The sequence below is a fragment of the Tupaia chinensis genome, unplaced genomic scaffold, assembly GCF_000334495.1.
Source record: "Tupaia chinensis unplaced genomic scaffold, TupChi_1.0 Scaffold000067_1, whole genome shotgun sequence".
NCBI lineage: Eukaryota > Metazoa > Chordata > Mammalia > Scandentia > Tupaiidae > Tupaia > Tupaia belangeri.
Window position 1 is genome coordinate 1,820,426 of NW_006159526.1, and position 17,511 is coordinate 1,837,936.

The 17,511-nt window shown below is 55.2% G+C and overlaps 1 protein-coding gene across 1 annotated transcript; it reads left to right on the top strand.

The window, feature by feature from the left end:
* The first annotated feature begins 7,567 nt into the window (after nt 1–7,567).
* On the top strand, nt 7,568–11,506 carry IRGC (immunity related GTPase cinema). Its single transcript, XM_006142031.3, has 2 exons — nt 7,568–8,287; nt 9,802–11,506. Exon 2 carries the CDS (start codon nt 9,866–9,868, stop codon nt 11,255–11,257), a length of 1,392 nt encoding a protein of 463 aa, XP_006142093.1. The 5' UTR covers nt 7,568–8,287; nt 9,802–9,865; the 3' UTR covers nt 11,258–11,506.
* Nucleotides 11,507–17,511: the final 6,005 nt, after the last annotated feature.

Genomic DNA, 17,511 nt, shown 5'->3' on the forward strand with positions numbered 1-17,511 from the left:
CCTGGGGGGGTGATTTCTCGCTTTCTGTCTGTCTCTGTCTTTCTGGCGAGCGCACGCACCCTATAGCAAAAACCTCTCCAAAAAAAAATAGCTCCTCTCCTTTTTTCTCATAAACAAAGAGAAAATCTCCTGAAACTCTGTACTCATCAACAACTCCCCACTCTTCAGTGGTGTCCGAACGAGCCCAGCAGCAAGCAGGCTCCTACGTGGTGTTCGTATGCTCTCCCTCCGTAGGGGTGGGAGCTGCTTCCTGCACTTGCTCATCTCTGCCTTATCCCTAAGGCAGACGGTACTTTTACAAAGATGACCACAGCAATATTTTGGGTCTCACATGCTCTTCCAGAAGGGCGTCACTTCTTACTCCTTTCTCCTGAGCCTCGTCTAATAGACTGGAGGAATGAAGTTGTGGCCTCCCGAGGCGAGGCGACAGGGCAGTATGGTCTCTCTCTGCTCCTTCGCCCAAGTGCGCTGCGTCCTGAATAACAAAGCACCACGGAGAGGATTCAGACCGTCTGCATAGACACACCCCTTAGCATGGCTGCATAAAGAAACAAAAATCCACACAATGACGAGTGTTGTCCAGGACGCGGAGAGATCGGAACCCTGGTGCATTTTTTTTTTTTTTGGAGAGATTTTCACTATAGGGCGTGTGCGCTCGCCAGCCAGACAGAGAGAGACAGAGAGACAGAAAGCGAGAAATCACCCCCCCAGGGGAGATGGTCACGCCGCAATCCCTTCTCCTCCATTCTCCTCTCAGGATCTTGGGCACGCACACACACACGCCCGGCGTGAGTTTTAAGCCACCGGGTCTGGGACACGAATCGCGGTCGACTACGTGAGAGTCCAGCGACATAGCCATTACGCTAACTGCTGGTTCCCACCCTGGTGCATTTTTGAAGGGAATGTAAAATGGTGCTCCTGCTCTGGAAAACAGGATGATGGCCCCCAAAAGATTAAACAGAGAATTCCCGCGATCCAGCGATCCCGCGACCCCACTTTGGGGTATGTAGCCCAAAGAACCGAAAGCTCGATGCACGTCCGTGTTCATGGCAGCTTTATGCACGCTAGCCAAGCGACCCGAGCGGCCATGAGCAGATGGATCGATCAACAGAATGTCATATGTTTACCAGCAGAACATCACTCAGCCTTGAGAAGGAAGGAAATTTAACCCCTGTAGCCTAGCCCGGTGGTGAAGGGAGCTGGAGCCCGCGTGTTGGCTGGATGGCGGGAATCTCAGCCTCGGTGACTTGCGTGGACGTGCCCCAAATCCTGCAGTGTGCCTCCTTTTGGGGCAGGAGGACTGACTAGGATAAAGCATGCCCTAGAGCTTAGCATGACCTGCCCCCATCGCGGCCCCTTCGCAAAAACACTTTGACCTCAGATTTCCCATCAGGAAATGGGGCCATAATGGTTCCTGCTCATTGAGTCGACGTGTGAGGGTCGGCAGAGACCTCAGAACAGCTCCTGGCGTGCAGAGAGGGTCCAGCACACACACATGGGCATGGAGCCGTTCCTGCCATTACGGGGGAGGAGTGTCCCACCCCCAAAGCCCGTTTCTTTCTGCTAGACAAAGTGGCCTCCTTCATGGAGGGTGCCTGCCCTAAGGCATGAGTGCGGAGGAATCTGGGAGTGGCAGGAGAGGGGAGGAGGAAGGAAAGGGACACCTCTGCCAGATTGGAGGCCCAGGGGATGGGCCAGGATATGACTCCTCCTGCTGGGTTTGGAGTCCAGAGCAGGTGTTCAGGAAATGTCTGCTGACAGGAACATCACTGTCACTTAGTGACGTGTGAGCCCGGAGTCTGCAGGGGGCGGGAGAGACACTGGGGGATGGGGCGAGGGCTAACTAGGCAGAGATTTGAATGTTACCATGAATTTATTATTTTCCATAAGGGTATAAATATGAGTACATTCTTCTTTTTTTTGAGAGGTTTTTGCTATAGGGCTCGTGCACTCGCCAGACAGAGAGACAGAGAGACAGAAAGCGAGAAATCCCTTCCCCCCCCGCCCAGGGGGGATGACCATGCCGCAATCCCTTCTCCTCCATTCTCCTCTCGGGCTCTTGGGCACACACGCACACACGCCTGGTGTGAGTTTAAGCCACCGGGTCCAGGACTCGAACTGCGGTGAACTACATGGGAGTCCAGCAACATAGCTATTACGCTAACTGCTAGTCCCCCCAGTGTGATTTTCAACCCACTGGATCCAGGACTAGAACCGTGGTTGGCTATGTGAGAGTCCAGAGACATAACTACTACTCCATCTGCTGGCCCCCAATTTCTATTAAATTTTAGAAGCTTGGGTGACATATCCCCTTAGGACATTTAAAGAAAATTCTGAAATGTATAATAAAATGAAATGGAAACTTACAGTTAAAAATTAAAAGTAGGCCAGTCCGTGGCCTGTGGTTAAGGCAACCGGATTCCCCTATGGTGGTTTAGTCCAAGACCAGAGGTTTGAAAAACACACCAGGCACACGATCTACTCCACGTGGTGTCCGCTGGGGTCACTACCATGGCTGCATTCAACTGGATCTTGGCTCTGGTTGGAATGTCCTAGATGGCTTCAGGCTTGTCCCCACATGGCCACTCTCTCTCTCTTTGGAGAGATTTTTGCTATAGGGCACGTGTGCTCACCAAAGAGACTGAGAGACAGAAAGCAAGAAATCACTCCCTAGGGGGGTGGCCACACCACAATCCCTTCTCCTCCATTCTTCTCTTGGGATCTTGGGCACGCACACGCACCCAGTGTGAGTTTTAAGTCACTAGATCCGGGACTCAAACTGCGGTAGACTACGTGCGAGTCCAGCGACATAACCATTATGCTCTCTGTTGGTCCCGTGGCCGCTGTCTCTTACACAGTCTCTCCAGCAAGCTAACAGGACTTCTTTTTTTTTTTTTTTGGAGAGGTTTTTGCTACAGGGCGTGTGTGCTCGCCAGACAGACAGAGAGAGATAGAGAGACAGAAAGCGAGAAATCACCCCCAGGGGGGATGGTCACGCTGCAATCCCTTCTCCTCCATTCTCCTCTCGGGATCTTAGGCATGCACGCACACGTGCCCAGCGTGAGTTTAAGCCACTGGGTCCGGGACGCGAACTGCGGTCGACTACGTGGGAGTCCAGCGACATAGCCATTACGCTAACTGCTGGTTCCCCCTAACAGGACTTCTTTACACGGGAGTCTGGGACCCAGAAAGGAGAAAGGAGAAGTGCCACCTCGTAAGGCCTGGTCTCGAAAGTCCCGGGATGTCAGTTCTGCCACACTCCATTGTCAAGTCACAAGAATTTCCCCAAATTCAAGGGAAGGAGAAAGGAACTCCGCTCTTACTGAGAGAAGTGGCACATGCCCACAGGATGTGTGGAGTTGCCGGGGGCAGTCGGCCATTCTCCAACACCCACTTCTCTTTTTTTTCACATCACTACTTGGCACTGTATTATTTTTGTTTACTATCTACATCCTTCAAAAGACAGAAGCTCTATGGCAGCCAGGGCCATCTGTGCCTGGTTTACCACTGTGCCGGTGCCTGGAACTGCGCCTGGCGCGGAGAAGGCACCGGGATGTGAGTGAAGAGATACACGAAGCAGTCCTGGGGGCTAAGCTGAGGTTTAACCGGGGCTATGGGGCGTGGGGAGCAGGTGGAGACCACAGTGTGTAGGTATTCCGGGGGAGATGCTTTAGGATTTCTAAGACACACAGAGAGAAAGCACTCAGGGGGAGGCCAGCAGATAGTTCTGTCTCCCTCTCTCTTTCCAGCAAGCACACGTGCCCGAACAGCGAAACTCTCTCTCTCTCTAAAAAAGAAAAAATGAACAGAGGGATTCAGGGAATGGGCAGGAAAGAACAGGGGGATTCGGAGTGGGCAGGAAAAACTGAAGGAAGAAGAAAGGTGGAGGACTGGGAGCGTCCTGAGTCCAGGGGCTGTTTTTAATGAGACAGAGGTTTTCTGTGGCCTCGTCACATGCTGACCCTCCTGCCCCAGCTTCCCAGCTACCCAGAACCCCAGGCATGGACCACTGACCCCAGCCGGCCCAGAAACTGAACCAAGACCTCGCTCACAGCCGCAGCCATCGGGCAGTGGTGTCCCGTCACGCACGCCACTGTAGCCGTGCCCAGGGTCTGGCACACAGCGAGTCTGGGCGCATGCGCTGAGTGAGTGAACTTTCTCCAGAAATCTGCTGCTGACCCTCCTTTCCCTCCCCCATGCTGGGTCAGGCGCCCTCTTGGCTCCCACACCTCTGAGCTGCTGCACCCCCCTTAGCCCCTGGAGGACTCCCTGGGGACCAGTCTGTGTTCCACTGGACTCAGTCCTGTAGGGCAGGGGTGAGGCTGTCCCAGGCATCCTCATGTCCCAAAGATCAGCCAGCAGGCCTTGGCCGCCACTTCCTCCCTGAGGGCAGAGTTGTCTCTGTCACTGCCATGTCCCCGTCCGGCCGGACACAGAGTGGACATGCAAGGAAACACCTTTGCTGACTCTCAGATGCACGTTTTCCTTTTTTGTCACATTCTTAACAGTTCTGAAATCAGGAGGAGTCACTGTTGATGGTGCCTTACAATTGCCGTCAGCCAGCAAGCCATTGTGACGCAGCTGTCAGTGCCTGGATGTGATAATGGGGTTGCTTTTAATAGCATCATCCCGGCTCCTGATGAGGCCGACAGCGACAGCGGACTGGGAAAGGCAGGGGCGCCGAGCACCCCGGCAAACACAGCTCCAAGAGCCAGACTCTGTGTCATGTTCAGAATCCCTTGGCCCATTTATTTCTCTTGTGTTTTCCTGTAAACGCACATACACCGGAGTGACGCGTGATAAAAATCTGTGTTTTCTAAATAAGTTTACGAAGAGCTCTTAGAGTGCCTGTAAAATACAAACTGCAAGTGATAAGGAAAATCCTGCTATGGTTTTTATACTTTTATTGGCAGCAACTTTTTTTTTGTTAGTGGGATGGGAAAGAATGTGTCTGAGGACCAGCGGCACCTCGGATTTGATTACGCACAGAGCCCGTTGAATGAATGGGCCAATGGTGTTCATCTCATTTGTCTCCGTCTTTCTATTTCATTCTCAGCTCCTGGGTTGCACGTCTGCCTTGAGAAACAGGCGAGGCAACAGAATTCCAGTTCTCGTTAAATGAACTACTCCATCTGACGTGCTTGAAACCAGTGCCTTGTATCCTTGGTGTGTTCATTACACAGTGTGTGCAGGCTTTGAAAAACCATCCCATACCCTGCAAGGATGTACTATGACTATATGTAAATTAGAAATCACAATTAAAAAATAAAGTCAAAAACACGGGGAGGGAACAGCGCTGAGCACATGGCAGATACCCAGGAGGGTGCGCGACTGTAAGGATCAACTCTGCCCGTGTGTGACCATGCCGCACCCCCGCCTGTGGGCTCTATCGGGCAGGCAATCGTACTGTACATCTCTGAACCAGTGCAGGGTCTGGTCTAGGGTCAGGACTAAATAAACATTTGTGGAATGACCAAATAACTGAGTGAATTACTGGATGAAAGTTTTCTCTCAACTCAGAGTCTTTTTTTAAAGAGATTTTTTTGCTATAGGGCATGTGTGCTCACCAGAGAGACAGAGAGAGACAAAGAAACAGAAAGTGAGAATTCACTCCCCCTCCCCACCCCCCCCCCCAAGGGGACCGGCCACACCACAATCCCTTCTCTTCTGAATCTCCTCTCAGGATTTTGGGCACGCACACACAAGCCCCAGTCATGACTTTTAAGTCATCAGGTTTGGGACTCAAACTGTGATTGACTACATGAGAGTCAAGCAATGTAGCCATTGTACCATCTGCGGGTCTCCAGAATCTTTTATTTTTTTAACTTAATTTTTTTTTGTTATTTAGTTTTATTTATTATTATTATTATTATTATTATTAATTTGCTATAGGGCATGTGTGCTCACCAGAGAGAGAGAGAGAAAGGGAAAGTGAGAAAGCAAGCCACCAGGCCCAGGAGTTGAACCATACTTGGCCATGTGGAAATCCAGCACCTTAACCACCATGCCACTTGTTGGCATCCCCCAACCCAGGGGGAGGCTTTAAGAAGGCTGGTTTTGGGACCAGCAGTTGGCGTTATGGCTATGTCACTAGACTCCTATGTGGTTGACTGTGGTACGAGTCCCCGACCCTGTGGCTCAAACTCATACCAGGCGCGTGTGCGTGCGTGCCCAAGATCCCAAGAGGAGAATGGAGGAGAAGGGATTGCAGCGTGGCCATCCCCCTGCGGGGGGTGATTTCTCATTTTCTGTCTCTCTGTCTCTCTCTGTCTGTCTGGCAAGCGCACACTCCCTATAGCAGAAACCTCTCCAAAAAAAAAAAAAAGAGGCTGTTTTTAGCCTGATACAACCCCTGTCAAGCCATCTGGTTCATTCCTATTCTTTCAGATCTCAGCTCAAATACTCCCTCCTCCAGGAAGCCCTCCCTGACCCCAAAGTTGCATCAGACTACCCCTTTGCTGCTCCCACAGCCCTCTGGGCCCCCCAACCCAGTCCTGCCCACTCCAGATGGTTGCTTTCTTGGGATGGCTCTGACTAAATTTCCCCTATGGGCGGAAGAGCCCAGGGTTGTCTGGTCATTGCCACCTTCCCAGCGCCGAGCCCAGAATGGGGCCTAAAGAGGGCTGGCTTGGTTTGATGAATGAAGAGGGCAGCGGAGGCATGGCGATGGCTAGGGTGCAGCCCCTCTGGCTGGCACTCTCCGAGCAGGGCAGCCCGTACCAGGCGCATCAGGTACCTGGCAGCTGCCTAGGCCCAGACACCCCAAACTGCACCATCTCCCTGTCCCCAGATCTGGAGCCCCAGAGGGCAGTGCTTGGGTTGGATACACTTCTGCGGCCCTGGCTCCGCTGGAAGAGAATGACTGAGCTCACAAACGGAGGCGGTGGGTTTGGGGGGTGCCATCCATGTGTGTCTGCAGCCTGCGTTTGCAAGGCTTCTGTGACCATGTCTTTGGTTTTGCTTGTCTTTAATGAGTCTGCGTCTCTCCCTTAGAGCAGGTGTGCATGTCGAGAATTTGGGGAAGGACCCTGGCGTACGTGCGGGTCTGTGTGTTTGGTGTGTTTGGTGTGCGGCAGTGTCTGGGAATCTTTGTTAGTCTCTTAGTCTCTGTGCCTCTGGGTCTGTCACTGAGGATGTGAACAAACCTGTGGCTGCCGGTCTGTGTTTCCCTCTCAGCGCAGCTTAAGAATTCTGGACTACGTAGGCAGCCACCTCTCTGCGTGGCCCTGAGCTGGTCGGTCCCCTTTCTGGCCTCTATCTCCTCCGCTGTTTTTAGACACACCTCTTCAAAACTGACCTGCAGGTGGGACCAGCAGTTAGCGTAATGGCTATGTCGCTGGACTCCCACGTAGTCGACCGTGGTTCGCGTCCCAGACCCGGTGGCTTAAAACTCACGCTGGGCGCATGTGCGTGCGTGCCCAAAATCCCGAGAGGAGAATGGAGGAGAAGGGATTGCGGCGTGACCATCCTCCCTGGGGGGTGATTTCTCGCTTTCTGTCTCTCTGTCTGGCGAGCGCACGCGCCCTATAGCAAGAACCTCTCCAAATAAAAAAAAAAAAAAACTGACCTGCAGGTGGTGAGCACACGCCTAGGCATAGCATGGCCTGAGGTTCATTCCAGAAGGTAGGATGGGGAAAAGCCTGGTGTGGGCAGAGGGGAAGCCCGGAGAAGAACGTGAAGGGGATGCAGGGCTGGAGGTCAGGGTCAAGCGGGGCTCCAGCTCAGAGGCCATGGGCAGGGGTGAATGTGAATGGGAAGAAGAGGCTCAGGGAGGCTCCCAGATAAGGAAGGGATCTGGGGAGAGGGCGTCACACAGGGCACCAGGAGCAGTCAGGGGGGAAGCCGCAGGGCTGGACATCAGAGTCAAGGGGAGCAGGTGTCCCCAGAGGACAGGCTTTGGGGTGTCTTGGTCTCTCCAGCCCTTTGGCTCCTTCCCCGTGTGGCGCGGTGAGCAGGCCCTGTGACGCCAGGCTGTGAATTTGGGACTTTGTCCTAGGCATGAAGAAGACCACGCGGGGTTTCAAACACGTCTCAGTGTTCAGAAACTCTCTCTGAGACCAGTGTGGGTGACTGAGGGCCCTTTATGACTAGTGGTGGCCCAGTGCCCCTGCCCCTCAGGGCCCCGCCCCTGACCTCATGGCCGCATTATTGCACCAGGGCTGGCTGACCAATAAGGTGCTGCTTGTTGTTACAATGGGCCCTAGCAACAGGCCCTGCCCTTGGGCTAACTGGGAGGAGACCCCACCAGGGGGAGAGTGTGAGGGGAGAGGGAGAGCCTGCAGGGCAGGTGAGTGGGAGGCAGGGGCTCTGGTCCTGTCCCAAGCTTAGCCCCAATTCCACCACCGTACCCACTGACTCCTCGGACCCTCCCCAGGCTCCCAACCTGCCCTTCACAGGCCATACCCTGAGATGGGTTAGGGAGAGGGCACAGGACAGAGTGGGGACAGGTTGAGGGAAGTGCCCTGCCCAGGACAGAAGGATCTGCTGTGGTGGGAACAGGACACATTTCTGCAAGGACTGGGGAAGGGTGGAGGGGACTGGACCGGAGACAGGCACGGGGCTGAAGCGAGCAGCTCTCCAGAGGTCAGAGGGAGCCCCGGGGCTGAGCTTGAGGCCCGGCAGGCCTTGGGGTGGGGGAGGCAGCACTGTCTTTTCTAAGGCTCGGTCCCTATCCCTGTCGGTTGGGGGACAGTGATCCCTGAGCACCTCTCCCAGGCCCTCTTGGCGAGGGAGGGCACCTTAGAGTGAGTGGGGGCACAGGGATGCTCCTGGGTGAGGAGGGACCATTAGAACGGCTCCGGGAATCAGGAGGGGAAGAGTCCGGGAGGCAAGGGCTCAGCCCGGTGAGGCCAGCCATGGTGTGGCTGGGGCTGGCCGGAAAGGACTCCTCAGGCCCAGTTTCTCCCTCAGGCCCAACCCAAGAACAGCTTCAAAGCTGGCCTAGGGTGAGAGGCTTGAGGTTCCGGGTCAGCACAACAGCCCCACAAGGTGGGCAGGGTAGCCCGTGGTACAGGAGACAGTGGGGCTCCGAGAGGGCAGGGGTGGCTCCGAGTCACGCGTGAGGATGAACAAGGGCGAGCGGGTGCCGACGGTACAGCACCTGCTGCGTGCAGACACTGCTCTAACAATGACTCGGCCGGGTCTCAGCAGTCAGGGGCTGCCACAGTTACAGCTGTTACCCTCACCTCAGTGTGCGGTGTGCGTGGCGGAACCTGGGTGCGAGCTGAGCAGGGCCACCCCAGGCTCAGGGTCCCCTTTGCCACTAGGTCCTGCTGCCCTCCCAGCAGCGGAGGTAGCAGCAGCGCTCTGTCAGGGCCAGAGGTGGGCTCCACGCCTGTCCCGTGCCAGCCCCGCTACGTAAGGTAGGGCCCAGAACAAAGTGACAACACAGGATCCCTGTGCCACTACTCTAAGGAATGTCAGTGTCATCGTCAGAGCGTTAAATCAAGCACTGGACCCTTCTAACCACAGGGCTCGCACTACAGCAGGCCCCATCCTAGGGCACCCGCAGACCCTGACTGTGCCCGAGGAGCACGCCCAGCCATCATGTCTGTCACCCAGGGAAGCAAACAGGCTCAGGGAGGGACTGCATTCCGCCAAGGGCACACAGAAAGTCAGTGGCAGAGAAGGGATGTAAAGCTGGGCCCGCGAGACACAAAGCACCCTAACAGGTGCCAAAAACACGCCCCTGGAGGAAGAGAGAGCTGTGGGTCCCAGAGGGACTTCCCTCACCTCTGCAGAGTCTCTCCCTGCCCCATGCCTCCGTCCAGGAGGTGTGACCGGCTCCTTTCTCCTCCACAGACGCTGCGGATCGCGCGTCCTGTGACTCTCCCCGTCCCCCGCCAGCTCTGAACCACTGGCCACCATGGCTACTTCGAAGTTGCCGGCGGGGCCAGGGGAGGAGACCACCATCCTCATGGCCAAGGAAGAGCTGGAGGCCCTGCGCACGGCCTTCGAGTCGGGCGACCTCCCGCAGGCCGCCTCTCGCCTCCGGGAGCTGCTGGCCTCCTCGGAGAGCACCCACCTGGAGGTGGGCGTCACCGGCGAGTCTGGGGCTGGCAAGTCATCCCTCATCAATGCCCTGCGTGGTCTGGGGGCCGAGGACCCTGGTGCGGCCCTCACGGGCGTCGTGGAGACCACAATGCAACCCTCGCCCTACCCGCATCCGCAGTTTCCTGACGTGACCCTGTGGGACCTGCCAGGGGCCGGCTGCCCGGGCTGCCCAGCTGACAAGTACCTGAAGCAGGTGGACTTCGGCCGCTATGACTTCTTCCTGCTGGTGTCCCCCCGCCGCTGCGGGGCCGTGGAGACCCGCCTGGCCTCGGAGATCCTGCGTCAGGGCAAGAAGTTCTACTTCGTGCGCACCAAGGTGGATGAGGACCTGGCGGCCACACGAACCCAGCGGCCCTCGGGCTTCAGCGAGTCGGCCGTCCTGCAGGAGATCCGTGACCACTGCGCCGAGCGGCTGCGGGGAGCCGGCGTGGCCGACCCCCGCATCTTCCTGGTGTCCAACCTGTCGCCGGTCCGCTACGACTTTCCAGTGCTCATGTCCACCTGGGAGCACGACCTGCCCGCCCACCGGCGCCACGCTGGCCTGCTGTCGCTGCCTGACATCTCGCTGGAGGCCCTGCAGAAGAAGAAGGACATGCTCCAGGAGCAAGTGCTCAAGACGGCCTTGGTGTCGGGCGTCATCCAGGCCCTGCCCGTGCCGGGACTGGCGGCTGCCTACGACGATGCCCTGCTGGTGCGCTCGCTGCGCGGCTACCATCGCAGCTTTGGCCTGGACGACGACTCGCTGGCCAAGTTGGCCGAGCAGGTGGGCAAGCAGGCAGGGGACCTGCGCTCCGTCATCCGCTCCCCACTGGCCAACGAGGTCTCCCCGGAGACCGTCCTGCGGCTCTACTCACAGTCGTCCGATGGCGCCATGCGGGTGGCCCGTGCCTTTGAGAAGGGCATCCCCGTGTTCGGTACGCTGGTGGCTGGTGGCATCAGCTTCGGCACTGTCTACACCATGCTCCAGGGTTGCCTCAATGACATGGCCGAAGATGCCCAGCGGGTCCGCATCAAGGCCCTGGAGGAGGACGAGCCCCAGTCGGAGGTCAGCTTGGAGGCGGCTGGTGACAATGGTGTGGAAAAGCGGGGATCCGGGGAGGGAGGTGGCGAGGAAGCCCCCCTCTCTACCCGTCGAAAGCTCGGCCTCCTTCTTAAGTACGTTCTCGACAGCTGGAAGAAGCGCGATTTGTCAGAAGAGAAATAAAGTGCGGCCTCCACCTCCTGTCTCACCCACAAACCAAGCCTTAACAAAACCAAACAAACAAGGCCGATGTGGTGAAAATGTGAGCCACAGTTGCTGAGGGGCAGGGGTGGGGGGATCTGGAGGGAGTCTTGGCCGGGCAGCGGAGAGGGGGCATTGCGAGGGGGTGGGGTGGTAGGCCCAAGTCTAAGGATAAACTAAAAGGGGACAGGAATTGACCGTGGGGAGACAGGTTCATGGTATAAATGGCGGGCCCAGAGCTCCTTGTCTTTCCCTGGTCCCCAAGTGGCCAAGGGGGATCTGTGGGGCGGCAGGACAGCCGGGTAGTCTCTAGGAGGCAATTGTCAACCTCTGTGGGTGGCCGAATGGTGGCCGGTCCTGCTACAACACTTCTAGTTTTCATCTCGTCTCCCTTTCTGAGAAGCCCAGGATCCCAACGGCCACCTCTGGAGAACAGCCAGTGGGTACTTGGGTTAGCACAAGAGGACCCAGCAACTGGGCTAGGCAGGTGGGAGAGAGCTGGCATCCTGGGGAGGCGGGGGGAGGGCAGATGGCCATGGCGCTCTTTGGGTGGAGCTCGAGGAAGACAAATGAGGGTGGCATGGTAAGAGAGTGAGCGCGTGGTTTCCACAAGCATCAAAAAAAAAAAAAAAAAAAAAAGGCGGGGGAGACAATAGAGTTTTATGTTAAAAAAAGGCGGGGCCAGCAGATGGCTTAATGGTTATGTTGCTGGACTTCCACAGAGTTGACCATGGTTCGAGTCCTGGACTTGGTGGCTTAAAACTCATGCCAGGTGTGTGTGTGTGTGCGTGCCCAAAATCCCAGGAGGAGAACCAAGAAGGGATTGCAGCATGGCTATCCCCTCTTGGGGGCGATTTCTCAGTTTCTGTCTGTCTCTCTCTGTTTCTCTGGTGAGCACATACACCCTATAGCAAAAATCTCTCAAAAATAAAATGTATAAAAATAAGAAAAAAGAGAGGAGGCAGAGGGCATGACTCCATGGCCTAGAATGAGTCTCTCTGGAAAGGCGGCAGGTCCATCTCTGAGAACGTGTGGCAGTTAGAAGCCTGCCGTCCCTGTGACTGGGAGGAATCAGGGTAGGTCCCATGCCGTGGGTCTAAGCCTGACTCGTGTGCGAGGTCCTGGCTTACCTGCCTCTGCATGGCTGTGTGGGTGTGCACGTGTGAATACCGGGATTGTGCTGAAAGTCAGGGGTCTGCGAGTGCAAGTGACTGAGGGACGGACAGCTCCTGACAGCTGCACATGACTGAATGACAGAGGGTCTGCAACACCATGAGGAGGGCATCGGGGCGTCTGGCCTTCGCCCAAGTGTCTCTGGGAGACCGAGCTCCAAAGCACTGACTAGGTGCCTTGTTCTGTGGTTGGCTGTTGGGCAGGAGTGGAGGGAGGTAGGGAGTAGATGCAAAAGTGCGTGGGACATCCTCGTAGCTGCTCCAGCCTGAACTCTTGCCTGCTGAGTCAAGGGTCACATGTGTTTAAAAAACTAAAGAACTGCCAAGTTGGGGTGGGGAGGGAGTTAGGCAGGGCAGGGGTGCCCCAAGGGCTTCTGTGGACTCAGGGGACTTGGGGAGGGTTGGATTTAGGTGCAGGGAAGAGGTGGGTTTCCAGGTTGGAGTCCTGGTACAGGTGAAGGGACGGAGGCCAGCACTGGGAGTCAGTGACCCGCCCAGTGTGGTAACTAAGAAAGTGCCTGAGGCAGAGGAGCTGCAAGGGGTGAAGGGACTGCAGGAGGGAAGGGCCCAGAAAGGTTTGGGGGTGGAGAGGAACTCTACCTCCTGAGCTCAGCCCCTGGGTCTGCTATCTTGGCTGTGCCAGCTGAGAGCTCAGATCCATGGCTCAAAGGACTTGGAGGGCAGGAGATGGGTGGTTTGGGAATAACTGGCCAGTGACTCGGGGTCGTGGTCCTGGGTGGACGAGGGAGGTTCACCTTCCAGTTACAGCAGCCCCAGGGAGCAATACACAAGCTGGGCCTCCTTCGAGTGCCCTGCAAGCCTGGGTGGAGTTCAGGGAAGGTGGCAGCTCTCTCCTTCTTGGAGAAATACTAACAGAGTGGAGCTGAGCAGGAAGGCTGGGCCCCGGATCCAGCCTGGGTAGGTACCTCTTGGAAAAACCTCCCAAAGCCCATGACGTTCACAAGGCAGCTCTGGAGGCCGTGTACAGGCTGGTGGCAGAGCAGGGGATGTGCTAGGTGCAAGGTCATTGGCCTTACTTCTGTGTGCTCACCTCTGCTCCCTGCAGAATTTCCCAGTTCTGGTGATTGAAGGTCTCAAATTACCCAACTCTAGGAAACAGTTTCAGGCTAAGAGGGTCCACTTTTACCTGGAGATTGAGGGAGTGCCAATTCCCTTTGCCAAAGGGCTCTGTGTTTTGTAAAAGGACTTCTTCCTGGAAGGCCTCTCTAGTGGCTCTGCCTAGACTTCTTGGGGTTTGCATGGGCATTTTTGTACCAAAGGGGGAATAGGGAGTCATGGTAGGGAAATCCCAGACCCCAAGATACACGAGACAGATGGTCCCTTCCAAATCCAGGCTCCAAACCAGCCCGCATCCCTGTACCCTGTGGACTCTCAGCCATCATCCTAAGCACAGGGCTGCCTGGCTGCACAGGCCAGGATGGGATGGTCAGGAATGAAGAGTGGGTGCGCTCACCACTGGTCTCCATCACCCCCTCAAACAACTAGACCCTGTACCCTGTCCTTTCTGCCTCCATCTGTCCCTTTCTCATGCCCCAACCTGACCCTCTGGCCCCTGGCCCATTCCAGCTCAGGCCTCTCCACCCAGTTCCTGCCCCAGCCTCCTGCTTCGACTCCCAGGCTCATCTCACTCTTTAAAAGAGAAGGATCTTCCTAATGTCCACAGCTTACCCCTCCCTTCCCCTCCCTACCCTGCCCTTCCCCGGGTCCTCAACGACCAAGTCATGCAGCCTGGCATTCCAGGCCCTTTCGATGCCAGCCTCTGCCTGAACCTCAGCAGCAACCTCCTGAGTCTTCCAGCTCTCCATTTCACAGGTGAGGAAACGGACACCTCCAGCCTGCCCCACTCCTTGCAGAAGGGGCGCTAGGCTGCAGCAGGGACGTGACCTATCTGGTGTCACCCAGCAAGCTGGGACTAGATGTGGTTGTGCAATCCCAGGATGTCTGTGACAGCTGTCCCCGGCCATCCAGTGAGGACACCAAGGCCCAGGGGCGGACAGGGCTTGCCTAGGTGTGCACTGAAATTCCTGAGCAGATGCAGGTACTCAGAAACCAGGTGCAAGGGTGGACAGTTCTCCAGATCCGCTGGTCTCTTTTCCTTCCAGCCTGGGACTGTAGCACCCAGAGGTCTTGGCACACAGCAGGCACTCACCTGTGCAGTAACTGCTGTTTCAAAAGGCAGAAGGGTCCGAGAGAGCTGGTGCATGTCCTGGATCTGGGGCAGGATGAAAGAGTTTAAAATGAGGACTAGGATCAGCAGTTGACATAATGACTATGTTGTAGCACTACCATGGAGTCGACCGTGGTTCAAATCCCGGACCCGGTGGCTTAAACTCACGTTGGACACATCTGCGTGCGTGCCCAAGATCCCGAGAGGAGAATGGAGGAGAAGGGATTGTGGCATGGCCATCCCCCCTGGGGGGTGATTTCTCACTTTCTGTCTCTGTGTCTTTCTGGCGAGGGCACGTGCCCTATAACAAAAAACTCTAAAAAAATAAAAATAAAAGGAGGACCTAATGAAATTATACATGGTTACAGTGGTGGCTGGCCCAGAGTAAATGCTAGCTACCACCATCAGCACGAAGGCTCTAGCGCATAACTGCTGGCCTGTAGGATCACAGGGCCTCGTGCACAGTAAACAGTTTGAACCATAGGAGCAGAAGATGTTGGTCCCATTCCCAGCACCCCATGGTGTTGGTCAAGTGAACCGTCCTCTCAGTGCCCAGTGTGGGTAGTAAGAGAATCTCTTTTCCACGCTGTTATGAGTCAGGAGTCCCTGGTAGTGATTAACTAAAATAAAGCATTTACCCTGGAATGCTGGTTATACTCTCAACATTATTACTGATGATGCCTTAAATATTGGGTCATCAGAAAGTCACGACATATTTTTACATAGAAAAATGTCATGATTTGGGGACCAGCAGGTGGTGTGGCGGTTAAGGCACTGGACACTCCCACATGGCCAACCATGGTTCAAGTCCCAGACCTGGTGGCTTGCACTCTCACTTTCTCTTTCTACGTGATTAAATGAATGAATAAATGAAATTAAATAATTCTTAAAAAAAAAAAGTCATGATTTTTCCAATGACTCAATTATTTGGGGATTATTATGATTTCTATTGTTATGGTTTCTTTTTTTTTTTATTTTGAGAGGTTTTTGCTATAGGGTGCGTGCACTCGCCAGACAGACAGAGACAGCAAGTGAGATATCACCTCCCAGGGCGGATGGCCACGCCGCAATCCCTTCTTCTCCATTCTCTTGGGATCTTGGGCACACATGCACACGTGCCCAGCGTGAATTTAAGCCACCGGGTCCGGGACTTGAACCGTGGTCGACTACGTGGGAGTCCAGTGACATAGCCATTATGCTAACGGCTGGTACCTGTTATGATTTCTTTTTAATTCGGTCTTAAAGTCTCTTGGGAGTGCCCATTAGCCTAGATAGCCACTCTCTAGGAAATCTGTCAGCTGTGGTGTCAGATGAGGGACAAAAGGTGAAACCAAAGTGCATTAAAATAAGAAATTCATTACTCACAGGACCCAGGGAGGTTAGGGGTGACAACAGGATGTCGAGAAGTCCAGAGGCAGTAGTCTTGATTAGCAGGTAGGGAAGCGTAAGAGAGAACAGGTGAGAGAGCAGGGAGTGAGGGAGGGGTCCTGTGAGTCTCTAGGTCTACAGACATTATCACTTGGGCTTTCCTGTGGGTGTTGTGGATTGGTTACTGAAAGAAAATATACTAAGGCCAGTCCATGACCTAACTTAAGGGAGCTGGGCCCCCTATGGCCAACCGTGCAGTTCGCATTCCAGCCCTGGTGGCTTGAAAAACACACCAGGCACGTGAGCGTGTGCCAAATCCTGACAGGATGGAGAAATGAGAGGGGATTGTGGTGTGACTGTGCCCCATTGAGGTGCTTTCTCCCCCTCCGTTTTTAAAGTGCATGTGCCTTCTGGAAAATAAAAAGAAAAAAGAAAAAACACACCCAAAAAGGGAACTGTTTACACGACCGGCATTGACCATCAGGTTTTATCATGGTCAGCCTTTGTGGCATGTATTGGGTTTTTGGTTGGTGAGATGAGAAACAGGTTGTACCTCAAATAACCACAAGGGGAAGGCAGTTTTAACTAGGCCAAGATGTAAGGTACAGCTGGGTTTCAAACAACCTACGTCAGGCTTTAAGAAGGGTGCCCAGACAGCCACCACATCAATTCACAGGTGTGTAGAGGGATCTAGAGAAAAAGAGGGCTACTTGGAGTGAAAATGTTCCCTTACCTTACTGAACTGGTTACCCAGTTCTGAACACGGAGAACTAGGGGTCAGGCAGCCCATGGCAAGCAAAGCCCTGCCAAAACTGTCAGTTCAAGATGCCGACGCTGGGAATCAGCAGTTAGCGTAATGGCTATGTCGCTGGACTCCCACGTAGTCGACCGCGGTTCGCGTCCCGGACCCGGTGGCTTAAAACTCAACGCTGGGCGCTTGTGTGTGCGTGCCCAAGATCCCGAGAGGAGAGTGGAGGAGAAGGGATTGCGGCGTGACCATCCCCCCTGGGGGGTGATTTCTCGCTTTCTGTCTCTATGTCTCTCTATCTGTCTGGCGAGCGCACGCGCCCTACAGTGAAAAACCTCTCCAAAAAAAAAAAAAAGATGCCGACGCTGTGGCTGGGGGTGGGGCTCTGGAGGCCTTCAAGGCAGGAATGTGCCAGCAGGAGCTGCCAAGTTGCTGGCCACCTTTCACTCACCGGGGAATGTCAGGCTGGACACGGGCATTACCAGGGTGGGGAACAAGCTCAGTAAGTTGGCATTTGGCAACACCGCCCTGGGGCCGGGAGATGTAGACCCCGCCCAGTCAGCAATGGGTGTGAAGGCAATCAATGTGGCTCCCACATCATACCTGTGCCCCAAGTATCCAGCGTCCCCGTCTGGGACCTGCGGGACATGACAAACTCCTCGAGTGGGTGCTGCTGGACTGTTCCAACTTCACTGCTTCCGAGCATTTCAGCACCCGCCGTGCGCAGCTGGCCAGTGAGAGCCTGCAGCACGGCGGGCGC

Coding starts and splice junctions, on each gene's coding strand:
- IRGC (XM_006142031.3), top strand. CDS start 9,866: ATGGCTACTTCGAAGTTGCCGGCGGGGCCAGGGGAGGAGACCACCATC.